At 34.6% G+C, this 27,338-nt stretch overlaps 1 protein-coding gene across 2 annotated transcripts in view; it reads left to right on the top strand.

The window, feature by feature from the left end:
* Positions 1–27,056, top strand: part of SHOC1 (shortage in chiasmata 1) — an 84,831-nt gene extending 57,775 nt beyond the window's left edge. The window contains exons 18-28 of one of the 2 annotated variants that reach the window (XM_019454203.2): positions 46–118; positions 5,823–5,889; positions 7,110–7,288; positions 8,812–8,929; positions 10,247–10,358; positions 11,622–11,743; positions 15,860–15,953; positions 19,049–19,180; positions 21,654–21,803; positions 22,671–23,625; positions 26,818–27,056. In XM_019454203.2, the coding sequence (XP_019309748.2) occupies positions 46–118; positions 5,823–5,889; positions 7,110–7,288; positions 8,812–8,929; positions 10,247–10,358; positions 11,622–11,743; positions 15,860–15,953; positions 19,049–19,180; positions 21,654–21,803; positions 22,671–23,625; positions 26,818–26,918 (2,103 nt within the window). In that variant the 3' untranslated portion in view covers positions 26,919–27,056. Of the gene's footprint in view, positions 1–45; positions 119–5,822; positions 5,890–7,109; positions 7,289–8,811; positions 8,930–10,246; positions 10,359–11,621; positions 11,744–15,859; positions 15,954–19,048; positions 19,181–21,653; positions 21,804–22,670; positions 23,626–25,440; positions 25,648–26,817 lie in introns of those variants that run through there. The other variant, XM_053908177.1, reaches the window with a different exon arrangement.
* The last annotated feature ends 282 nt before the right edge of the window (positions 27,057–27,338 follow it).

The following is a 27,338-nucleotide window of genomic DNA, read 5'->3' as shown; positions in this document are numbered from 1 at the left end:
AAGAATAATTATTCAGAGATATATGAAATTCTTATTTTTGACCAGGTGCTGATTATAATAAGAATGGACTCAGATGGTGAGAAACATTTACTCATTAAAATCCTTAACAAAATGGAAGGTAGGGAGATTGATTGATTGATTGATTGATTTATGGCAGTTGGGAGTCTTAAATTATGCTTCATTTGATAACAAATGTTTGAACATATACAAATGTAGTGATCTAAGTTTTTAAATTAAGATATAATAACATACCATAAAATTCATCCTTTAAAAGTATATAACTCAGTGGGATATAACCAGTTTTGAAATAAATCTGGACTTTAAGTCTGCAATATAAATATACTGTAATGTACTTACACATACATTATATATCATATGTATTTATTATTATCAATTAACACCTTTTATTAATTATCTACTAGTTGCTACATAATACTGTATACTTACAACTCTATAAATCAGTTTTAGTAAATCAGTTTTATAAATAAAGAAACTAAAATTCATAAAGGTGATGTAACATGCCACATCTCATAGGTAGCAAGTAAGGGAATCAGGATTTCATCTAAGGTCTGTCTTGTTCTAGTGTCATTCTTCAACTCTTCTACCCACTATTGCCCCCTCTGCCAATTCTTTCCACCTTGTGCTATGGTTTACATATTGCTTATATTTAAACTCTTCTCCTTTTTCATCTCCTTGTCTTTTTTAATGTTTATTCATTTTTCAGAGAGAGACAGACAGAGTGTGAGTAGGCGAGGGGCAGAGAGAGGGAGATGCAGAATCAAAGCAAGCTCCGGGCTCTGAGCTGTCAGCACAGAGCCCAACACGGGGCTTGAACTCATGAACTGTAAGATCATGACCTGAGCCTAAGTAGAACGCTTAACCAACTGAGCCACCCAGGTGTCCCAATTTCATCTCCTTGTCTTAAGTGAAACCCTGCTTTCCCCAGATGATATGGCTTCCCCTGTATCCCTCTCATAAAAAAGCTGATAATTCTCTCATATATATATGTGTGTATATATATATGTATATTATAGCCTTCCTTTCTAATATATATATACACACACATATATATACATATGTATATGTACACATATGTATGTATACATATATATGTATTATATGTGTGTATATGTATGAGATACATGAGATATATGAGATATATAAGATATGTATATATCATAGGGATGAGAAGGTTAATTTCTTGTTTTATCCTTTCCAAAACATTATTCCTCTATCTCTGAGGTTATGCCATATTGCCACAGCATTTTCTACCATTCCAACTGCCATCCTCTAGTTACCACCTGAACATTCCCCATCATCTGTGGACAGTTCTGCACCTGGTTCAGGGTATTCTTTTCACTCCTAGTCCTGCCATTATCCTAGGTGTCTTTAACATGAATGATGATTCAACATTCTGACCTTATAGTTTTGTTGACCCCCACAGCAAAAATGATATTCATTCCTTGGCTATGCCATCAACCTTGTAATAATGCAGAACTGTGCTACTTCTGAACTTTAAACTCTGATATATTGCTCTCTGTCTACAGCTACATTAACTCTTTCACGATGTTCAGCATCTTAGAGATCTGTAATCTGTCAACTCCTTTTTTGTTTCACTTTCTTCTCTTTCCAGACTTGGTGATGTGCCCATGACTCTAATCAGTCTTGTCCTTCTAATGTACCTTCCATTTAAACCTTAGCTCTGAATCCATCAAGACATTTAACTTCTCTGTTTCTATACCTGAGCTCCTGAGCATTATCAGAAAATAAAATAGTTTGGTACCACTACAAACTTATCTTCTCTGAACTTATATGGGCTCTTAATACCTCTTAACAACCTTTCTATATGTTCTTAGTTCCCATTCTTATCCACCTAATGGCTATACCACAAACCCCCACTATGCTACTCATCCCCTCATTATTTCTTCTTTTTACTTGAGAGAGAGAGAGAGAGAGGGAGAGAGTGTGAGTCAGGGAAAGGGGCAGAGGGAGAGAGAGAGAATCTCAAGCAGGCTCTGTGCTGTTAATGTGGAGCCCCATATGGGGCTCTATCCCACAACCCAGGTTTCATGACTCCTCATCCCCTCATTTTTCAGAGAATTATGCAGGGTACCTGTGTGGATCAGTTGGTTAAGTGTCTGACTCTTGATTTTGGCTCGGGACATGATCTCACAGTTCGTGAGTTCAAGCCCCATGTCATTCTCTGTGTGGACAGTGCAGAACCTGCTTGGGATTTTCCCTCTCTCTCTGCCCCTCCCCTGCTCATGTGCGTGTGTCTCCCCCCACCCCAAATAAATAAATAAACATTAAAGAGAATTATGCTTTTTAATGTCCATTAATGGGGTAAGAATCTTCAGTTTTCTTCCCTACCATCTACAAACTTACCTTCATTTCTTCTTTTATCTTTTCCTCCTTTCTTTATAAAGGAGGTGAACCTCCTCCTTTTGAAAACCAATTTTTCATTTCTGCTTTGGATCCTATCTCTTCCTGCATCAGTGTGTTCCTTAAGTTATTCCATAGCCCAGCCTTCCTTTCTAATGACTCTCCCTTAATCTTCAAGCCCTCTGGTCTTCTTCTTTTTTTTTTTTTTTTAAGTTTATTTATTTATTTTGAGAGAGACAGAGACAATGCAGGTGGGGGAGGGGCAGAGAGAGAGGGAGAGAGAATCCCAAGCAGGGTCCATACTGTCAGTACAGAGCCCAACTCAGGGTTTGAACTCATGAAACTGTGAGATCATGGCCTGAGCCAAAACCAAGAGTCAGACACTTAACTGACTGAGCCACCCAGGCACCCCAAGCCCTTTGGTCTCAAAAATAAAATAAAATACCACACTCAACCTATGTCATCCTTTTTTTACTGTTTATTTTCCCTCTATAAATTGCATCTTTGACCATCTCCCAATATATTTCTTTGCTGTAACCCTACCAAACTTTATCATGCTGTTTCCTATCTCCATGCCCTTATGCCTGCTGTTCTGCTATAATGGTGCTCTTCTCCCTTCTTTAACAGCTAACTCCTACACATCCTTTAAAAATCAGTTAAAACATTTGTTCAGGAAGCCTTGATTTAAATGCTTTCCTTTGTGATTTCAGGGTATTATGTGCATACTTCTAAGGCGCTACGTACCATCCTGGACTGTACCAACTGATTCTCTTGTCTGTTTTCCTCACTAGTATGTCAGCTTCTGGAGGATAAGCACTATGCCCTAATTTGTATTCCCAGCACCCACAAAAATGCCTGGAATATAGAAGGAACTTAATAAAAATTAATAACTGGATGAGCTAATGAATGCCTCTCTATATACCTAGTAGACTGAGACTAGTGAAAAAGATTAAACTGAACTATATACACATATTACAAATGTCTGCTTATCAGTGCAGTTAGCAAAATAAACTATTAAATTATAGTAATATGAGAATGGAAGATTCTTTCAAGCAGAACTGTATTAGGTGCTATTTCTTTTTTTTTTTTTAAGTTATTTATTTTGAGAGACAGCGAGTGGGGGAGAGTCAGAGAAAGAGAGAGAGAGAGTGAATCCCAAGCAGGCTCCTCACTGACAGCATAGCGCCTGATTCAGGGCTCAAACTCACAAACTGTGAGATCATGACCTGAACCAAAACCAAGAGTCCGATGCTTAACTGACCGAGATTCCCAGGCGCCTCTATAAGTGCTACTTCTTGATGACATTATCATGTGTCTAGAGTCCAAATTTGCAAACTTGGATCTTATTATTTGTTCAGTTTTCCAGTCCTGGGCAGATGAGGTCTTATCTACTAAATTCACAAGATATTTCTAGTATGAAATTGGTAAAGCATTAGTTAACAATTGTGAAGCTGAACCTGCTACAACTGTCTGGAATCAGGCTAATTGAAAACATTTTTTTAAGTTAGGAAAGTGATGAGCAATGTTAGCATTATAAAACCAAGGGATCTGGGTAACTGAAGGAATATTTTTGTGAAGAAGCTGAGGAAATATTTCTGATATTTCTGCCGCACAGAGAAGAATACTTAAACCTACTTAATGGGGCAACTTTCCCTTTAATACACCTAAGACACATGGACAAATTATTAGTGTATATGTCACTTCTTATCTAGGCTTCATGCTGAACATTCCTATTTCTTTGGCTTTTGGGATTATATCATCACTACTCTTCCAATTTCTTTCAACAAGGTCTACTAACACAAAAATATTAACTCTCTAAGCTGAAAAAATGTTTTTACTCCTTCTAACTAGCAGCTGTCCTCTCTGTCTAGGAGTAAGACCTTTTTTTTTCTATCTAGTGTTAGAAAATAGAAATGAGGTTTCATCATCTATGTTTTTGGAAGATCCTAGCAGTTCACTTAGTAAGTAATCTGCTTTGGGATCATAGCTAAGACAAATCAGGTAAGGAGATTAGATTTTATTTTATTTTATTTTTAAATGTTTATTTATTTATTTTGAGAGAGAAAGCTGGAGTGGGGTAAGGGCAGAGAGAGAATTCCAAGCAGGCTCCATGCTGTCAGTGCAGAGCCTGATGCAGGGCTTGATCTCACAAACCGGGAGATCATGACCTGAGCTGAAATCAAGAGTTGGATGCTTAATCGACTGAGCCACCCAGGTGCCCCTGGAGATTAGATTTTTAAATAATATGATCTTGGGGTGCCTGGCTGGCTCAGCCGGTAGAGCATGTGACTCTTGATCTCAAGGTTGTGAGTTCAAGACCCACATTGAGTGTAGAGGTTACTAAAAATAAAAATTTTTAAATAATAATAATACCTTATAAATTTATATACAGAAGACAAATAGTACCCATCCTCTTCTTATTTCTACCAAAACTATTGTCATATTAAGCCAAGTAAACATGAGTAAGTAAGCATTACTTTGTTATTATTACATCATGCCTTTGTGAACTTTACAACTGATGAATGTATACCAATAGAGTGTAAGCTTTATTTTAACTGGAACTAGCTATTCCTAAACCAGTTATGTCTACCAAAAATAAACTGTATGTGTGGGTACAGAATTTTTGAAATTAATTTTATTTTGTTAAGAAATTAGTAACATAGAAATTTAAGTTATAGTTGAGAAGCAGAAGTGAATCTAATGAGCAGGTGGCATCCAATAGATCTTCTGTTTCTTACACAACCAATAAAAAGGAAAAAATGGGGGCACCTGGGTGACTCAGTAGGTTGAGCGTCTGACTCTTGATTTCAGCTCAGGTCATGCTCCCAGGGTCATGAGATCAAGCCCTGAGTTGGGCTCCGCAGTGAGTGTGGAGCCTGCTTAAGATTCTCTCTCTCTCTTTCTCTCTCCCCATCTGCTCCTCTCCCCTGCTTGTGCCCTCTCTTTCTCTAAACAAACAAACAAACAAAACAACAACAACAACAACAAACCCAAAAAGTTAAGGTGGTAATTTTAAAAAAAGGAAAAAATGACATCAAAATGTAGTCTCTTGCTGTTTCATTATGTACTTAAATTTTTGAGTAGAAAAAAAAAAGGTGAAATCAACCATGATTTTTAACAAATAAAATTAAATGTACAGAATTGATGAGTATCTTATTTGGTTACTTTAAAATTAAGGTTTTAATCTACTCTATTATTTTACATCATAAATTCAGACTTTCCATGCTTATAACATACACACATACTGGACATATTGCCCATGCGTCAAACTTTGATACCACAGACAGAAAAATAATCCAGAAAATTGTATTTTAAGCAGTTTCCTTGTTTATAGATCTTTAATTCATTGTTATGGTAGTGAAATATATGAACACCTAAAACTTATATATAAACAGAACACTGAAAAAAACCTTTTTTGTATTATTCTTCTTTTCTAACAGGTTTAACACTGACTGTCTTACAAAACAAAAGAAATGATTTTCTGGAATCTGAAGGTGTTTTAAATGGGTAAAAATGTATTTATTCATCTATGGGAAATAAGCATACCAGTTTCACAGATTTCTTCACAATTTCTCCTGGAATTTAACTTTTTAAAAAGGCTTAGTAAAACCTGAAATTAATCAATATCTCTCTCCTCTTCCTGAAAAATGTATTATATTAGAACACTTGAACTCAGGTCATTGCCTTATGTATTATATATTATTGTTGTCCAGAATTTTAGTTCAGTCTTGTTTCAATATCCCTGAATTATCATTGTTATTTTTAGTACAGGAAGTGCCCATTTAGACTTACCCTTGTTTATACCAGTTTTGGGGTTTTTTGCTCAGCATTGTTTCTTCTATCTCCTTCCTTTCTTTGGAGTTCTCTTTCTTCCTGAAGTATATCCTTTAGAAATTCGTTCAGTGAGAGCATGCTAATAATAAAATTCAGTGTTGACATGTCTAAAAATGTTTTTATTTTGCCTTATTTTATGTAGAAATTATTTATTTCCAATACTGAGATCCAAATTATAAAAAGAGGTGTAAATCAAGTAGAAGCTCATAAAAGCACTTACGTCTTTTATCTATCTGGATTGCTCTATATAGAAAATAGAGATTTTTCATTGTAGCAAGTGCTATTATATGGAATCTGAAGATGGAAAAGATAAACTTATGATATTTAAGTATCCATCTTTTGTTGTTGCTAAAGCATCTGTGAAGCTCACTGAGAAAAAGAAAAACCATTTCAAAGTTGTCAGATAATATTCTATTATATAGATCCTCAAAGATGAAAACCTCACATGTATAAGAGAATGAGATTGATTTCTCATGGTGATTTGTCTGTTATTGATAGGACTCAGTTAATAGTCCTTTGCATTTGGGGATGTGAAGTAGTCCTGTTTTTTTAAAAAAATGTATGACCATCAGGGTGCTTGGCTGGCTCAGTCAGAAGAGCATGTGACTCTTGATCTTGGGATCATGGGTTTGAGCCCTACATTGGGTGCAGAGACTACTTAAAAATAAAATCCTTAAAAAATAAAAAAAAATGTATGACCATCAAAAGGAAAGATAAAGAGAGATTAGCACAACTGGAGAACAAATCAACAGAAAATACACCAGTGCCTTTCCAAGATAAGCAGGCACAGACTAGAGAAGAATAAACTAGCCAAAAACAGTCATCTTTTTAGCCTTCAAAGTAAATAATGACACAAATATAATTCCATTTTCTTGGCTTTCCTTTGTCTTCAGTACAAGTTCCTGTGTAGTTGCACATAATCAATACATTGGAGCAGATTTCCCCTGGAGTAACTTCTCATTTGTGGTGGAATACAATTTTGTAGAAAACTCTTGTTGGACTAAACACTGCGAGAAATTGAATATTCCTCACATGGCCTTTAAAGTGATTCTTCCAGACACAGTATTAAAGAGTAAGGATATAAACTAAAGTCCTTTTGTTGCTGAGGTAGAATGGAAATTGTCTGTTTTCTGTTTCTGATCTGTGGAGAGAGAATGAGCTATGGCATTAGAGAACTTGAGTTCAAGCTCTAACCTCACCACTCGGGTGTGACGTTGGGCAGGTTCTTTCCCTCTTACCTCATATTCATTTGTAAAGTAAGCTTTACTGATGATATCTGTCTTCATCTCTTTACCTTCTAAGTTTTATTTATAATAGCCCAATTTAATTATGATTATATTGCATTTTTTTGTATTTATATCGCATTTCGTATTTTGTATCTCATTTATATCGTATTTTTTATTGAATTTTAGGGGAAATTTTGTTGTAGTATGTTGACTGATTCAGAAAACTTAATATGCGACAAAAAGTTACACACAGACACTTAGAGAAGACTCTAAAACCACTTTGTATATCATTTGGCTTCTCTGTATTTCTCAGCAACCCTTCACATGACTCAGATTGTGAATTCTCACATCCATTAAGCTTCACATGACTCAGATTGTGAATTCTCACATCCATTAAGTAAAAAAAGCCTGTACATTTTTAGTCCCAGGGCATTCCTTTCAATACTTGCCATAAATTACTTTCTATCCACCTCAAGTCTGAGTGGGAAGTTTGAATTCTGAGAGATTCTAATTCAATTCTAAAAATACAGTCACCATAATGGTTACTTTGGAATTTTTGATAAACAGAATTAAATGTTAAATTGATTAAATAATTGAAACATGGGCCCAAGAAAAGATAAAAGCATCCTAGTTTATAGGTAGAGGCTTCTTTCAGTCTCTTGAAGATGAACTTAATTTATTCAACCATTCCTTATTTGGAGCATTTACAACACTTCAGTTTTCCACTACTGTACTACAAGATTTATAGTAGTTTATTATATAATTTTATATACTGTTCTAAGAAGTGAAATGAATTTCTGGGTCAAAAGTATATACACATTTACATATTGTCAAATATGCTTCCAGAAATGCTATCTCAATTCATATTTGTGCAGAAAGTGCAAGAGAATCCTTTTCCCAATATCTTTATAGTAAGTAGGTATTATTATTCTAAGTCTTTGACAGAATTATAGGCAGAAAATATTTTATAGTTATATTATAATTAATTAATTATAGATAATTAATGTCTTGATTATCCATATCTTTTCATACATGAATTGATCTTATATAGCCATTCTTTTGTAAATTGCCTGTTAATGTCCTTTGTCCATTTATCTATTGAGGTATTTATTATTTTCCTATTGATCTGTATCATATAGTAGTTTTAGTAAATTCTGTTAACTGTGTTTTATTTCTAGGTAATAGGATAACATATGCTTTTTATTTTATTCTTCAGACCTTTCTTTATTCTGATTTCTGATTTTTTACAGTGAATATGTTTTATTTTTATACTGCTCCTTGAACATACACTTGTTATTCTCATGTTTAGTAAAAAAGAGAAAGAGCTGAAAGATGAGAAACAAATATTTATAAGCTTTCTCTCATTTAGGAAGCACCTTGCTGGATAGTTTTGGGGGTTTTGTTTTGGAAATTCAGGTTCCATATGTGTTTTTTGCATCTGAAGGACTTCTTAATACTCCAGAAATTCTTCAGTTGCTAGAATCCAAGTAAGTTATTGATTTCATAACTTTTAGCAAGGGTATATATATTCTAAATGACTAACCATTATGCTATATATGCAGTATTATTATTTCTCTCTGATTCAAGCCTGCAATTATATCATATGAATAGTTTTCCAAAGAGTTTATGTCAAGTTACACTTCTCTCCCTGTAGTACACCATCACAATTACTGAATGTTATCTTTTTTTGGCAATATACATCAATCTTGTGGAGAAAAAAATGTTTCATTATTGTTTAAATTTATATTTTAATTTCATTTCTTTTGTTACCAGCAAGTACGAACACTTTATGTGTCTTTTTTTTCTGTGAATTATATGGTCATATCTTTGGGTCATTGATAATATGGAGAATGAGTGTTCTTATTTAGAGGGCCTTAAATACTGCCTGGGAAATAGGACTATGAAGTTCTAAATAAATTCTCAAATTTTTAGACTTTAAGTTCTGAGGTCAGACCAGCACTGAACATTTTAAAATCATATAAAACACTTTATCACAGCATACAAGTTGTCACAGAAATATTAGACATTGGGCTATATATCAAGGAGGAATAGTTGAGCTGTGACATTAATTAAAATACAGATCTAAAAATAAATAAATAAATAAATAATACAGATCTATTTTCCATGCTTTTGTTTTTAAATCTTAAGGCTATAGGGCATTCACAGAAAACTATGAGCTTACAAAAGGTAGTTAAAATCTAGGCCAGTTTTAAGGAAAGAGAAAAGAAAATTCTGATAAATGCAGAATGTTTTAGTGTATTACAAAATGTTTTGATTTCATGAATTATTATTTAAAAAGCTGGAAGAAATTGGTCAATACATTTATAATAGTATTATGTGCAGTAATATTTAGTAAAATACCTACGGCAATGCACATCTTAACGAATTTTTCATACATACTGAATAAATCATAATTTAATTCCTCAAATTTATAAAGTAGAATAAATTGATATATGAAAGAAAAAGTGCAGTCGTTAAAATAATTTAATATGCAAGAGGACAATACAGACTTTCTTAAAGAATTTTTCTGGGACGCCTGGGTGGCTCAGTCGGCTGGGCGGCCGACTTCAGCTTAGGTCATGATCTCAGGATTCGTGGGTTTGAACCCTGTGTTGGGCTCTGTGCTAACAGCTCAGAGCCCAGAGTCTGGAGCCTGCTTCGGATTCTGTGTCTCCCCTCTCTCTCTGCCCCTCCCCTGCTCACGTGTCTCTCTGTCTCTCAAAACTGAATAAACATTAAAAAAATAATAAAAGAATTTTTCTTAGTCATTTCATGATGTCACCTAAAAATATGGTATTTTACAGCTATAATATCACACTAGTGGAGAGAAGCTGCAGTGAGTCACTGAAACTCTTTGGAAGTACAGAGTGTTATGTAGTGGTGACAGTTGATGAATACACCGCCATAGTTTTGCAGGTAAAACTAGACAGTAAGAAATACAAGCCAAATATCTGTGTAATTTATTATTAGCTCTACTATAGAGAGCTTAACTATAATATTAGTGATTTCTTCCAAAACTTTGCAAATGGACCACAAGTACTAAAATCATCACTATACAAAATTACTATTACCAAACTTCTTCAATGTCTTATAATTTTTAACATACTTTAAGAGGACAAAGCAAATATGGAATCTTTAATGTTATATATTGACCTATTTTAAAATATATTTATAGAACAATTATAGTGTTGAAAACCTGAAAAATCAAATCCTAGCTGCTATGCTTCTTAACAGGTGGTAGTATATTAATCCCTGATTAGTGATATGAGATTTCCTCTAAAGTAAGTAGGGGTTACCTATAAGTAAGCTGATTAAAAAAAAAAAGATTCTCTTTAAAAAATCCCTATAGTTTGGAATTTAAGATTTACAAATTCTTGACAATCTCCTTGATATGTTTGCTTGATTGGAGTACAAAGAAATTAATTCAGTAGGGTGGGAGTGGGGAGCAGAAACCAAGTTTGATGGTATGGACTATAAATTAATGGCAAAAATTATGATAACATAAGTCTGATTTAATGAGCAAATGTTAACAATATGGAATTATATGATGGAAACACCAAGCTCTATTAGAGGGTTTCTTGAGAGATACCATGTCTTACATATTTGAAGTTTTTAAAAAACAATTATTTGGGGGAAATACTGTTTAGGAAAACTTTTAATTCAGTTACATAACTTACTGTCAGAGTAAGACATTTCCTGAATCATTCACTCTATAGAATTTAATTGTGTTAAAGGAAAAAGAGACTGATAGGCCATTAGAGAGCAATTCCTGGAAGTCCATTGACTGCTTCCTTCCTTAAGTAATAAGCAATCAGTGCAGATTATCCCATGGACTTTTAAATGTATTTTATTTCGCCCTTATGAGTAGCCAGATCTCTATCTATAAAGGACCTTGCCTGAATAGGGACACTCTGTAGGCGGCTTTCTTCGTATCTAGGACTTTGGGAGATTCATGAGCTGTCCTTGCTTAAGCTGTCATTCGCTGTTTGACATCTACTACATAATTTTCCCCCTACTACTTCCAGTGTGATTTTAATTTCTCCATAAAATGGGAGCCCATACTCATGTTTCTTCTCAAGTTATAATTTATATATCATGGATTCTTAAAATAGGGTAACAATAACTTCAAAACAACTGTTCAACCTAGTGAACCTTTTTATTTTATTTATTTTCTGGTAGGACCTAAAAGAATTGAATTGTGAGAAGGCATCGGACAATATCATTATGAGACTGATGGCATTATCATTCCAGTACAGCTATTGTTGGATAATTTTATATACCAAAAAAACATTAAACTCAGAGTAAGTAAACATTTCTTTATCCAAAGTTACATTTATATTTAAGTTATTTGGTCCTCTTCTTTGAATAAAAATCGTTATGCAAATTTTCCACTTGCTCATCTAGTTCGCTTTAAGTCAGGGATCCTCCAGGTGGAGGAGCCATGCCCATAGGAATTTGGGATGCCCATAGGAATTAGGATTTGGGAGATGATGTATTTCCCCTAGACATTCTGTGCAAATCACCCTCCCCTCCTCTACTTCACTAAGAATTACAGCTTTAAGTGTCATTTTTTATTACTTTTTATTTCTGAACTTGTATGTTAAAAGATGTCATTAAGTCACTGTCTCTAAAATCTTATTAAATATACCAACAAAATAGCATCTTTTGGGGCAGCTGGATGGCTTGGTTGGTTAAATGTCCGACTCTTGGTTTCAGCTCAGGTCATGAACCCGTGGTTTGTGAGTTTGAGCCCCACATCGGGCTTTGTGCAGACAGTGTGGAACCTGCTTGGAATTCTCTCTGCCCCTCCCCTGCTTGCTCTCTCTGTCTCTCTCTCAAAATAAATAAATAAATTAAAAAAAATTTTTTTAAATAGCATCTTTCTATACTTTCTGTCACTGATGTGCTTAACTTAAAAATTACAAAAAAATCCATGCCGAGACACTGGCTTAATTTATCATTATATGTCTCTTCTTTCTCTCATCTCTACATTTTATGAACCCACTGCTTCTACTTCCTTTTTTTCTCTGCAGTCTGGGTCTTCTTCCTACATCTGTACTCATCTCTGTCTCTCAGGGCAACTCATCATTCATGGCTCTCTCATGATCAGCTCCAAAAATATTTTCATCTTCCACTGCTCTAAAGCGTTTAAGCCTGTTGTCAGTACCTTCTTACTCGAAGCCCTTCAGTCCTATGATGAGTCAATGTTTTGATCTTCCATCTCTCTAACTACTCTTTCTCTGTCTGTACCTCTTCTTCCTTGTCCCAGTCTTCAGATACATTTGAATTCTCTTCTTTCTTCTATTTGATCCACTGGAAATCTTCCCCACTCCCATGGATTCAGTCACCATCATTCTGGATATAAATTATGATATATACATCTGCAGCTGCAGTCTCTCTTTGAAATTGTTGACATGTATCTCTAACTTTCTGTTAAATATTTCCACCCTGATATTTTATAGGCTCTCAAACTTAACATGTTCCAAGGTGAATTTATTATATTCTCTATCCTCTTCAAAATAATATCTCCTCTTTTCTGCCTTTAGCTATTTATGACCATTGCCTTTCTTTTAGTCACCAAGTTTAGAAAACAAATCCTATAGATTTAACCACTATCTCTTTTTTTTTTTTTTTTTTTATCAATCCCCTCTCTCCATTTATGTTACCAACATCTTAGTTCAGATTCTTATTATTTTATGTGGACTGTTACAATAGACTACCAACTGCTTTCCCACCTCCAGATGGCTCTCAGTGTTACTCTCCATAATCTGTCAGACATCCAATTAATATTCCTAAAACCAGGCTGTTACTGTTTCACTCCGATAAAAAGCCTTCACTGACTTTCCCATTATCTACTGAATACATACATTCTATTCACCCTAATATTCAAATTCTTCAGAGTATAATCTCAACTTATATTTTCAGCTTAGTTTTCACTGCTTTCCATTTCAGCTAGAAGGATTTCTCATTGGTTTGCAAATATGGTCCTGGTTTTCCTACTTCTACTTTTGCCAATACATTTCTCTCTTTCTACGATACTCTCTACTTCCTCTAACTATTTCATCTGGTGAAATTGTGCCTATTTTTCAGAACCTATCCCCAAATAACACTTTTTCTATTCAGTCTTTCCTTAATACCCCCCCTCCAACTCACACGTACAAATAGATATTTAGTTGTGACCTCTCCATCCTTTGAACTCCTTAGCTCTTTGTCTTTTCCTCATCTTTGATATTTATCACATTTTGCTTTGTATTATCATTTTAGAGTACTTGCTTTATGGCACCTCATATTGTTTCATATGATAGATGCTTAGTAAATATTCCTTGACTGAATGAATGCATCTTTCCTACTAAATTGAAAACTAGTCTCATTCATTTTTTAAATCTCTACAGTTATCATGCAACACATACCAAATCACTCACAGTAGAAGTTTAAAAAATATTTAATTTAGTTATTAGAGAAGGTAGAGACATCTTACCTTATTTGACATGGCCTGTGTGACTTTTTTCTTTATTGACTTTTTGCTTGACTCCATTTTTGTTTATCTACTGTTCTGAGCTCTTTGTATATGATTATTATTAAGTGGAAATAAGTTTAAGTTAGAATATAAGAGTCCAAACTCCTTGGTTCTTATTCCTTTTTCTATTAACAATAACCTTTGGCAAGTCATTTAACCTTGCTTTTCCTTTCTACCAGAATTGAAAAAGAAAAATAATAATTTAGATCTAAAATCTTCATTTTGAATATTAGTAAAGTCTCTGAAGCATTTTAAGCTTGGAACTTGCTTATAAAGCATTAAAGCTTTATCAAGATCTTAGAAGTATTATGGAGATAAAACTGTTTTGAAAAAAATTTTAAGTTGTTTTTAGATTGCTTTCCACCTATGTTCTAGAGGTGCAATTGAAGTACAAGCAAAAAAGAGGAGATTCACACTTATTCTTACTCAGATTTTCAGGGAAACAAACCCCACTAATTATGTAATAGCCTGAGATAGTTTTATGTTCAGGATGTGACGAGCTGTTTATTCACAATAAGATGTTATTATAAAATGTAATTATTTTCAGACTTCTAGGTATCTCAGCTCTATATTTTTAGATTTATAAAAACATTTAAGAAGTATCTTAATCAACTGACCAAATGAGGAAAATTCAACATACAAAATGAAATTGCTTGAGTTACCTTAGTAGTTCATATCATTAGTTCCTGCTTGAAAAATGTGTTAGGACTCCTGAGGACTACTCCCAGGTTTGATGATTTGATAAGAAGATTCACAGGACTTGGCATAGACTTGGACTCATGGCTATGATTTATTATAGTAAATCGTTACAAGGCAAAATCAGCAAAGGGAAAAAGTGCATGGAGCAAAATCCAGAAGAAGCTAGAAGGAAGCTTCCAAGAATCCTAGCCTAGTGGAGTCACACAGAATGTGCCTAATTTCCGCAGCAAAGAGTTGTGACAACACTTATAAAATATCATCTGCCAGGGAGACTCACTAGAGACTCAGTGCCCAGGGCTTTTACTAAGGACTGGTCGAGTAGGCACTGTCTGCCTAGCACATACCAAAATTCTAGACTCCAAGAAGGAAAGCAGGTGTTCAGCAGAAACCACATTGTTTGTACTGTTTAGGCACAGTGAGTGACTCTTATTGGTCACTCTTATGAAATAGCTCACCTGAGAAAGAAACTAGCTGGGGAAAGAAGAGCCAAGAAATTAAGAGAGCCCTTATCTCAATCATATTGAGACCCTGGATCCGACAGTGTCTTCCCTGGACTTCTTAGTAATATGAGCCAATAAATTTCCTTTTTGCTTCTTAGGCTATTTAAAGTGGATAAAGGTGGTAGAAATATCTATCCAAAGCTTAAGACTCACATCTGATCTGCTTAATAACCATAGAAGAAGAAAAAAAGTAGTTTTTTAAAAAATTGAGATATAATTGACATACCACATCGTGTAAGTTTAAGGTCTACAACATGCTGACTTTATGTATTTATATACTGCAATATGATTACCCATGTAGGGTAATGATCTTTTTAAAAAGCGTTTTTTTCTAACAGTTCAGGAAAAAGAGCCAGGGAGGATTCTAGTGAGCCTGGCTCTGGTCACATGTTCATATCTGAACCTGGTACTTTGGCCAGGGAGATAGAATATTTTAGTTTGTGTCAGTCAGCTAGTCATCCCTGAGTCAGTAAGGGTATGAGTTAAACTCTCCTCAGACACACTCTCAGCGTCCCCTAGATTTAACTGGATTGTTAAAGAATGGAGGTGGAGCCATCTTTTCAAAAGAATGCTGAGCCTACCACACTAGCATTATTTAGCCAGATTATTCTAATAATATGAAATGTCAAAACGAACTGAACTTCTAATAAGTAGAATCAGACATCAAATGAGTACAAGAATAGTAATATAATCTTTTTTAGGTACCATCTTACAGAAAAGGCACTTCATCATCTAGCACTGATTTACGCAGCTTTGGTTTCATTTGTGCTAAAATCAGAAGAACTGGATGTAAAGGTATTCTTTTCTTACATGTTTGTTTTAATAAACCAAAATTATACTCAAACTCAAGTGCCCAGCTAGTAAACTAAAAAATTCTTAAAAGCCTTTTAACAGTTTTCAAATTAATAAATATTCTTTCCACTTAAACTTCTGTTCTAAAAGCCTTTAATGAATTTAAAGTCATATTTTATCTCTTAATTACTATTTGGCAGGATATAAATAAAAAATATTTGTTGATCGAAAATGTTTGCTTATGAAAGATACACTCTTTTTATCTGCTGTAATCGTCTCTAACCAATGTCTTTTCTTTGTTTTCAATGTCCCACTCTGAAATTTAGACACTTCCCCCAATTCAGGGCTCAGTCCTCTTCAGTTATCACTTTATACTCTTTCCTTAATAAACTCAGACATTCCCCCAAATTTAGCTTTCATTTCTGAGTATAATCCTTAAAAATTTCCTGATTTTTCTTTAGATCTGTACCTGTATTCTAGCATTCTACTGGAAATCTTCACATGAATATCCCACAAGTGCCTCAAACTCAGCATTTCCAAAACAAAACTTCTCATTCTCCCCAAACTTAGTTTATGGCATTACTATTGTAACCTAATCAGTAGTAGGTTACTGTTGTAACGTAATCAGTCTTTAGAACATGTCTCTCTATCCTACTCCTGCTATTTCCCAAATTCAGGCCTTTGGAGTTTTAAGCAACTTCCTGACTAATGTCCTTATTTCTAGTCCTACTCCAGTGCATCATATATATTGACATCACTTATATTTCTGAAATACAGCTGTGAATATTTCACTTCCTGGGCTGTAAGCTCCTGAAGGAAAGGAAACATGTTTACTTGTTTTCATATTCCTGGCACCCAGCACAGTGCCAAGTACGTAGCAGGCTCTTGATAAATAGTTGTTGTTACATTGAATTTTCTTGCTCACAAGACCTTCCATAGCTTCCTACTTTATTGAAAGAGAGATCAAACTCAGCTGGTTTCAAATTTCACAATTTGGCCCCTAGTAATCCTTCCTTTAGCATCATTCTACTCACCATTTCCTGAATATGAATGACCACACTATCACCTTTAAGCCATTGCACTAACATATCATCCCAGCCTGTCTCTTCCTTCCCCCTAACCACCAGCCTTCATAGTTCTGTCTGTTTTTGCCTGGCTCAAACACTGCCTCCTTTAAGAAATGTGCCCAGTTACACGGCTCAGGTTATGATCTCATGGTTTGAGGGTTTGTGCCCGTCAGGCTTTGCACTGACAGTGCAGAGCCTGCTTGGGATTCTCTCTCTCCATTCTCTCTGCCCCTCCCCCGCTCGTGCTGTCTCTGTCTCTCTTAAAATAATAAATAAACTTTAAAAAAATGTTCCCCAGTTATACCCTCTCGGGATAAATCTCTCCTCCCATTCTCCCAGGAGCACTTCATGCCTTTATTATAGTATAAGGTATTCATTCATGTGTACCTTCCACCCTGGAGGGTAAAAACTAGGCCCTTTTTCTTTGTCAAATGTATAGCATCTAGCACATTACTTTATACACAGTAAAAATATTCAACAAACATCTACTAAATAAAATTAAATCAAAACACATTAAAATATGTCACCAATACTCAAGTCTCCCATTCTTCTGACTTAATAACATTATTACATAAAAGGGACTCCCTAGACTCATATTATTTTAGAATATATTGTTGCTTTACCTCACTGTATTTAGTAATATAGTTTTTGGCTTTTTAGAGCACATCAGTTATGGGTTTAAAAAATTTTTTTTCAGGCATCTGAAGAGCCTAGCCATAAAAGAAACATGAGAAAGTTTAAGTACATTTTCTTAAACTAAAAGAATATACTGCTAGTAGTGTTAGGCTATGTTTTATTCTAATGTCAAAAAAAGGTCTATAAATGTCTTTATGAACTCATTTTGCAGAAAAATGCATAGATAAACACATATGCAAAATTTTGAAAACAATGTTAGGAGGTTTCTGAATCTCCCAAAGCCTAGCCATGAGCTCCAGAATCCTTGCTTTAATAAATTAAGGTAATATTCATTATCATCACCATAAAATTGTGCCTTTATACATTTATATAAATGTGTCGGGTCTTCTCAAAACATCCAAAACTGAAATAAAATTAATTTGGAATCAAACAGTGTTGTTTCTATACACTCTATATGTACTTAATACAGTTTAAAGAAAATCCTTCTTTAGAATACATGTATTCCCTACAGGTATGTATTAACAGTCTTGTATTTGTTACTCTTCTTGTGAAATAAAAAATTGTCATAATGATTTTATAAGGTTTCTACAGTCTCTATTTCTTGAATTTTCACTACAGGACAGGGTGTTTATATTTCTAAGATATGACTGTTTAGGGCAGTATTCTCTATCCACATTAAACTGCTAACCCATGGACTATACTTCCTTCAACTGAATCTAAAAGATGAAGGTAAAAATAGAACTGAAAGCAGAAGAAAAAGGCTGGCATTTCGAAAGAGAAGGGCCTGGAGGAAAACACAACTGAAAGACAGGAAGTAGGAAATATTAAGAAACTTTTTTTAAAGTTTAGTACACAGAGCATAGTATCAAATAAGCCAATATTGGATGAACAATTCCCAAAATACTCTAAATCAAAACTTTTTTTCTTTTCAAATACACATCAACTTCATCTGTAAATATCCTTTTTTAAAAATGTATTTGAAAAAGCTTGCAGTATATTTTTAAAATTCTTATTTTTGGTAACTATTAGAGTTAACTTGGAAAAGCAAAATATTAAATATTATTAATGATAATCTAAATTGCTTTGCTTCTAACATAGGTGAAATATAAAACCAAATATGTTATTTTAACAAATTATTAATAAATGCCAAATGGAAGTAAAGAAATTTAGTTCCAAAAATTGGAAAACTATAAAGATATCATGTTTAAAGAAGGGAAGAAAATTGCTTAGTCTCACAAAATATGCTGGATTTCACATAGATACTTTAATAAGTTATATCTAAAATTATATTCAAAGGTTAAAATCAGGGCTTTTTTCTTCTAATTACAGTTTTTGCAAGATATATTTTGCTCCCTAATATTTCCTATAATCTAACATATAGAAAATATATTTTAGCTTGTACTTGCCCCAGGAGTGGAAGAGGCTGCACTGATAGTTCGACAAATTGCTGATCACAGTTTAATGACCTCGAAGAGAGATCCTTATGAATGGTTGGATAAATCCTGGCTTGAAGTTTCACCATCTAAGGTTCATCCCCTAAATGTGTAAATTAGATATTTGCAAAGCAAGTATAGATACATAGACTTGAATTCTCTTTTTGGTTGCATATTTTTGTCCTATAATGTTTGCATGAGCATATAGAACAGTAACCATAATGTACAATATTTATTTAGATCATTTTCCAGAATCATGGGTATTTTGCAACTTGACAGAAGTATTTTAATGAACTTTTAATGCCTAATATTTTTAAAACATAACTTTTTCTAATTCATAAATTTATACATTTAAGAGTAGTAAGTATGATAATAGCAAAATTCCATCATTGCCTTTGTCAGTAATTAAGTTACATAATCAAAACTGAAAGTAGAGTTGTAAAATATTCGTAAGATTGAATAGTAACTTTTTAGAAATTCCTTCAGGTTAAGCATAATATGTCTAAGTTCTCATACCAACCTTATATCTCAGTTTCCTTTATTTTTTTAATATATTCAAATCATGAAACCATAAAAAAAGAATAATAGAGCTTTTTATTTACTAACGTGGAATGACCTTTAAGCTATATTAAATGAAAAATGAAGTTGTGGCATACAGTTTGTATCCTACCACTTGAACAAGGGGAAATTAATATTTATATGTGTTTGTAAGTAAATAAAATATCTCTGGAAGAGATCATGATAATGCTATCAAGAAATGATAACATTAGTTATCTCCAGAGAGGAAAACTGGGGTAATGGGGAGCAGGAAGATGAGAGTTTTTACTGCACACCTTTTTTGATAAGTTTATTTACATATTTTTCGAGAGAGACAGAGGGCACAAGTGAGGGAGGGGCAGAGAGAGAGAGGGAGACACAGAATCTGAAGCAGGCTCCAGGCTCTGAACTGACAGCAGAGAGTTGGACATGGAGCTCGAACCCACAAACCATGAGATCATGACTTGAGCCACAGTCAGACGCTTAACTGATTGAGCCACCCAGGCACCCCTACTGCACATCTTTTAGTACCCTTTGAATTTTGAACCATGTGCCTATTTTGCCTATTCAAAAAATAAAATTATAAAGCAAATAAATATTCGTGTATTCATATACATTAAAAAATATTCATGTATATTAAATCACAGAATTTTTATATGCCTAAGCAAAACATAGTACTATTGGCAAGTATGGGTATAATTAATTATGGGATGTGTATATGTCTGCAGTTTCCCTATTACCAAGGCATGTCTAATCTCACATGTCTGTCATTTGATTTTATCAAAGAGGGTGCAAAAAGCCAGTATATCCCAGAAAGAAGAGGGAATATGACAATAATAAAAGATGGCTGCTATATTGCTAGATTATTATGAGATCTCTCTGGAACACATTTTTAGGCCATCAAGGTCAGTTCTGGTTGATAGAAGTTCTTCCTCTACTCTTCACAGCAAGGCTTTCCTGAAACTACAACATCTGTTAGATGTCATAAACATGGTTCATCTTAAATTAAATAGTGATAGTAACATATGGCCTACAAAGGATGAGCTAAAGAAATCTTGAGGTACTAAAGTCCCTGAAAACGTTTTCATTAGACAATTTACCATTAGAGGGGTGCCAGGGTGGCTCAGTCAGTTAAGCACTGGACTCTTTGGCTCAGGTCATGATCTCACGGTTCGTGCTTGAGAATCTCTCTCCTTTCTTTCTGCCCCTCCCCAGCTTGTGCTCTCACTCTCAAGATAAACATTTTTTGAAAAAAGAAAAGAAAATCTACCATTATATAATACAATTGTCATTTGAAGGAGATGAACTGTAACAAATTTTTTGGATGAATGATTGAAATGAATGAACTTTAAGATCTTTCCTAATTCTGAGAGCATGTGAATCTTTTTTTCAAATATTTTCATTTATTTTTGAGGGGGAGGGGAAGAGCAGAGAGAGAGGGAGACAGTGGATCCAAAGTGGGCTCCATGCACAAAGCAGGCATCATGCTGTCTCCATCAGCAGAGAGCCTGATGCTAGGCTCGAACTCATGAACCATGAGATCATGACCTGAGCTGAAGTCAGATGCTCAACCTACTGAGCCACCCAAGTGCCCCTGAGAGCATATGAACTCTAACTGACAGAGAAGTTTCTTTCCCTACTAGCCATATTTTTTCCCCAGCATCTCAAATTGAGTGGTAGGTGCAATGACAAAAATTTTAATCTTCTAGATTGAGCAGAATAAAATGGGTTATTTCCAAAGGACCAGTGGCTGATTTTTCCTTTAAACTCTTTTCTAGGGGGGCGCCTGGGTGGCTCAGTTGGTTAAGCGTCCGACTTCAGTTCAGGTCACGATCTCGCGGTCTGTGAGTTCGAGCCCCGCGTTGGGCTCTGGGCTGATGGCTCAGAGCCTGGAGCCTGCTTCCAATTTTGTGTCTCCCTCGCTCTCTGCCCCTCCCCCATTCATGCTCTGTCTCTCTCTGTCTCAAAAATAAATACAGGTTAAAAAAAATTTTTTTTTTTTTAATTAAAAAAAAAAAACTCTTTTCTAGGAAGAAATGTACTTACTTGACTTTCCATGTATTAACCCATTGGTGGCTCAGCTCATGTTAAATAAAGGACCATCACTGCACTGGATATTATTAGCAACTCTTTGTCAACTTCAGGAACTTTTACCTGAAGTTCCAGGAAAAGTCTTAAAGGTTAGTTATTTGAATTCCATATTCTTATATGAATGTATTTCCTTTCCATTTGAGTATTGATTTTTGCCATAAACATTTTCAAAATGGAGGTATCCAAGTTTAATTGTTTTGGACTTCACATAGCAAAGAAATTATGTACTTGAGGGGCACCTGGGTGGCCCAGTCAGTTAAGCCTCCGACTTAGGCTCAGGTCATAATCTCGTGGTTCACGAGTTTGAGCCCTTCATCTGTGCTGACAGCTCAGAGCCTGGCGCCTGCTTCAGATTCTGTGTCTCCCTCTCTCTCTGCCTCTCCCCCACTTGCACACACTCTCTCCCTCTCAAAAATAAATTTAAAAAACTTAAAAAAAATAATTTACTTGAACTAAATTTCTTATAGAATTCTCATTGACTGCCAATCACATTATACATTTAAACCTATCATATAGATAATTCAGTACAATCCATTTATCACACTTTAAATTATTTTGAAATGTTATTGTGCCCACTAATATGCGGTCACATACTCTATTCATATGTGTTTACATGATCTCTTCCAAACAATCCTGATGCCCTTCATTATAGTAGTAAAGAGAACTTTAACTTTAGCCTTATTGTAAAAACTCTAATTTTTTATCAAGCAAATGACATTCATGTATAATTTGTGTAACTAAAAATTCTATTACAAGTGATTAGAAAAGAAATACAAATCATAAGTTTTTCTTTTAATGGAGCCTAATTATGTTATGTTCTTATTACATGGATCACTGTAATACCCTACTTATTTATATTTTGCTTTCTTTCCATATAGATAAGTGCTGTTATTTATATTTACTTGACTGATGTGTATATTGTATTTGTATTACATTAATTTAAAAAATTTTTTTAGCATTTTTGTAGCATCACTTCCTTATTCAAGATTAGTTCTTCTTCCATAACAAAATCACCTCAAATTCCATCACCTCGGGAAAACGGGAATCAGGCTAGTACCATTACCAGTTCAGCTTCTGGCTCTTCAAACTCTGTCTTTCAAGAATATAATGAATACCAGAATTCAGACATAGGAGCCACAGTGCACAAAGACACAAACATCACTTCAAACTATAACTCTTCCCTTATGCAACTCAGAGAAATGCCATGCATTTTATCACCTGTGACTTCTTATAATCAGGCCAGCTACCGGAAAGACTCCAGTTGTAATCCTAATATAGTACATAATCCTTTCCTAATTAATATAGGATCAAGGAACATGGCTGGTAACTCCTTTCAAAACTGGAATGATGCAGAGTCAGATGTTTTTTCTTTGGATCTAACACAAATGAACTGTGAAAATATAATATCACCAGTTGACACTCAGAAGAGAGTTGCCCCTAATTTTATAAATAATCAGAAAAAGGGAACACATGTTGCAAAAGGACCTATAAATAAAGAAGTATGTACCCCTAACTTTTCACTGGAAGGCTCTCAATCTCCTCTTCCCTGGAACTTCAAGAAAAATGTATGGGAACAACAGAATCACTCATTCAACTTAGAATATGGTGAAAAGCAGACTACATGTGACAAATGGTACTCTCAGAAAGATAACTTATTCCCTAATCAGCAGAAATGTCTATCGGATGAGGTAGAAAGCTTCCTTCATCAAAGTTCAAATGCTGGGACTAAAAAGACTTTCTGGAGAGAATTACCATCTGTCCCCAGTATGGATTTATTGTGTGCTTCTGATCCTAATGTAAATCAAAAAGAATTCAGCAGTCTTTATTTCCACCAAAGAGCTGGGAAATGTTTAGGACAGAAAAGGCACTCTGAATCTTCATCTAACTCAGGAGACAAAAAATCATTACCAGGTAACACTATCTAAAGTTAATAAAACTACTGGCAGATGTAATTTTAAAAGAACCATCTCTAAACTAAAAAAAGAATTTTTGTTTGTTTGAATTACTATACTTAAAAATCTTCACTAGGGGCACCTGGGTGGCTCAGTTGGTTGGGCGTCTGACTTTGGCTCGGGTCATGATCTTGCAGTTCGTGGGTTTGAGCCCCACATCGGGCTCTGTGCTGGCAGCTCGGAGCCTGGAGCCTGCTTTGGATTCTGTGTCTCCCTCTCCCTCTCTCTCTCTCTCTCTCTCTCTCTGCCCCTTCCCTGCTCATGCTCTGTCTCTCTCCCTCTCTCTCAAAAATGAATAAACTTAAAAAAAATTTTTTTTAAATCTTCACTAACTTTGGGGTCAAAAAGAAAATCAAAATTCTAATTACAGACATCTAAGAAAATAAATGTAAACAAAATATGTCAAATTCTTGTAGCTTTAGATGAACTAAGCATTAAGGGCGCCTGGGTGGCTCAGCTGGTTAAGCGTCTGACTTCGGCTCAGGTCATGATCTTATGGTTTGTAAGTTTAAGCCCTGTGTGGCACTGTCACTACAGAGCCTGCATAGGTTTCTCTCTCTCTCCCTGTCTCTGCCCCTCCCCCAATCACTCATTCTTTCAAAATAAATAAAATTTGAAAAAAAAAAAAAGTTAAAATAAATTGCAGTGATGACTTGAGTCTGTCAATCCTGAGTGCAATCACTGATAGAAAATAATAAAAGAGTACCTCCCAACTTGTACAGTGGACCCTTGAACAACACAGGTTTGAACTGCATGGATTTTTTTGATAAATACAGTATGGTACTGTAAATGTATTTTTTCTTCCTTTTGATTTTCTTAACATTTTCTTTTCTCTAGCTTATTTGATTGTAAGAATACAGTATATAATACATATAACTTACAAAATATGTGTTAATTGACTATGTTATCAGTAAGGCTTCTGGTCAACAGTAGATTATTAGTAGTTAAGTTTTGGGGGAGTCAAAAGTTATAGATTTTGGGGGCACCTGGCTGGTTCAGTCAGTAGAGCATGTGACTCTTGATCTCACAGTCATGAGTTTAGGGCCCACGTCAGGTACAGAGATTACGTTTTTTAAAAAGTTACAGGGACTCCCGGGTGGTTGAGCATCAGTCAGTTGAGCATTTGACTCTTGATTTCAGCTCAGGTCATGATCCCAGGGTTGTAGAAGCGAGCATGGAGCCTGCTTAAGATTCTCTCTTTCTCTCCCTCTGCTCAGCCCCTCTCCCCTGCTTATGCTCTCTCTCTCTCTCTCTCTCTCTGAAATAAATTTAAAAAATAAAGTATTTAAAAAGTTATGTATAGAATTTGGGGGGGTGGGTCTGGGGGCAGTCAGCCTCCCTAACACCCACATTGTTCAAGGGTCAACTGTATAAGCCTCAGGATTCACAAAACTTGGATTTGGTCCTGTTTAATAGTCATAATTTGTTTTGTTCCTGATTTTAATGAGAGGTATTATCTCCCTAACTTTGTAAGAACTTTTGTGAGGAACAGATGCTGAATTTTATCCAAACATTTTTGGCACCTATTGGGGAAAATCACACGTTTTCTCCATTGACCCATTAATGTCAATGATTATATTAACAGGTTTACTAATATTAAATAATAATTGTCATTCTGTGATAAACTTAATTGGCTTTTGAAGAGTGATTCTTTTAATATGCTGTTGAATATGGTTGCTAATATTTATTTTTTTCATTATCTACATTCAAAATGCAATTACCCTGTTGTGTTCTTTATTTGTGCTGTCACATTCTGACATGAACTTTATTCCAGCTTCATAAATGAACTGAATGAAAATTCCATTTTTTTTTTTTCCATCCTGGACCAAAGCAAGTATGTGAATTACTATATGTTCTTAAACATAGGGTATCCCAATATATAAGATAATCCTCCCATTTTCTCAGTGAGATCTTAGAAATTATTTCTAATAACTTTTTTTAATGTTTTAAATGTTTTAATGAGAGAGAGAGAGAGAGAGAGAGAGAGAGATAGCAGGGGAAGGGCAGAGAGAGAGAGAGAGAGAGAGAGAGAGAGAGGGAAACACAGAATCTGAAGCAGGCTCCAGGCTCTGAGCTGTCAGCACAGAGCCTGATGCTGGGCTTGAACTGGTGAACTGTGAGATCATGACCTCAACCTAAGCTGGATGCTTAACTGACTGAGGCACCCAGGCACCCCTCTAGTAACTTTAATATTTAAACTTTTAGGGATATGGATGGAATAGTAAAATGTCTACCTACATTTTAATTCATTAACTTAGTTATAAATATATTTTTCAATCATATATTAAATAAATAATGGCCTAGAAATATTTTTTTTCCACTTTCAAATTTCTTCCAAAAAATAATTTTATTCAAACAGGTCACATAAATCTTTGATACTAGTATCATTAACACTATGGAAACTTTTGACTTTTTACTGTGGTTTCCCATAGCACATCATTACCTTCCACTGTTTAAGATGTAACACTTTTAGAATTGATGTTAATGCAGCCCTAGACAATTTATCCAAAGCCATTGGCATAACCTCAAGATAATTTTCTATTTGTCTTATATTACAGATGTGTATTTGTGACCTCTATGATACAATTACAGACTACATTGCTTTTTAAATATGCTTATAATGGCATCCAAATCTTGTAATTATGAGATTATATCCCCAGGAATAATTACCAAAACAGTTTTAAATATTTTAGCCTACTTTTTTACTGATTTAATCAATCAGCCTCTGTAAGTATCCAAATCTAGGATATTTCAGGCTAATGTGTCATATTTAATACAGTCATAGAAGGTGAGTCATACATGATCACCACCTATCACATATCAGACCTCGGGATAAATTCTACAACATTACAGATTTGAGTTAAGGAACAGGCTTAATGAGTGAAAACTTAAATGAAGGAGTCTTAAATCCAGGGAGATTTAATGATTTGTGCAAAGCATGAGTATACAATATGTATACATGACACTAATCAGTACTGGGCCATTAGGTACAGGTACAGTTATGCTAAAAATGTAATTTTTATAGTCATTTTATCTCAGTTTGGAAATTTGAACACTCTGTAGATAGATGAAGAGATAGGATGCACTTGAATAACTGGAAAAAATAGCTATGTCAGAAATAAAATGGTTTTCCTTTTTCTCCTTTTAACAGATCTCATGTGTTCACAACTACCACAATTCAAAAAACGGCGTCTAGTGTATGAAAAAGTCCCTGGTAGAGTTGATGGACAAACCCGTCTGAGGTTTTTTTGAAAGAAAAGAGTGTTCTGTGCCACATTCCTTTGTTTTTGATGAAAATCCAGTAACAAAATGATAGATTTGCTCATTGATTAAAGAAAATTCTGTCGTTAGATGTTCTTGGTGTTATCCATATTAAAATTTCAAAATATATATTCTGCCCTATAGTTTACATCTTTGTAAGTAAAATATTCTAATTAGCATAATTGTCATAACATCCAAATATCTTCCAGATTCACCCAAACATTGCAAAGCTTTTTTTTAGAGCAATAGTTACAACATATATTTTTAGAATAGCAATATATACATTTTAGTATATATATATAAAAGGGATATTTAGTTGTCTTCTGAAAGCCATGCTGCTTCCCACCTTTCTTCCAGCAAGCCTTTTTAATTTTTTTTTAATTTTTTAATGTTCATTTATTTTTTTGAGAT

This window comes from Panthera pardus, unplaced genomic scaffold (genome assembly GCF_024362965.1).
Source record: "Panthera pardus isolate Hobbes unplaced genomic scaffold, ASM2436296v1 HiC_scaffold_20, whole genome shotgun sequence".
Lineage (NCBI taxonomy): Eukaryota > Metazoa > Chordata > Mammalia > Carnivora > Felidae > Panthera > Panthera pardus.
This window is presented reverse-complemented; position numbering and strand designations above follow the sequence as displayed.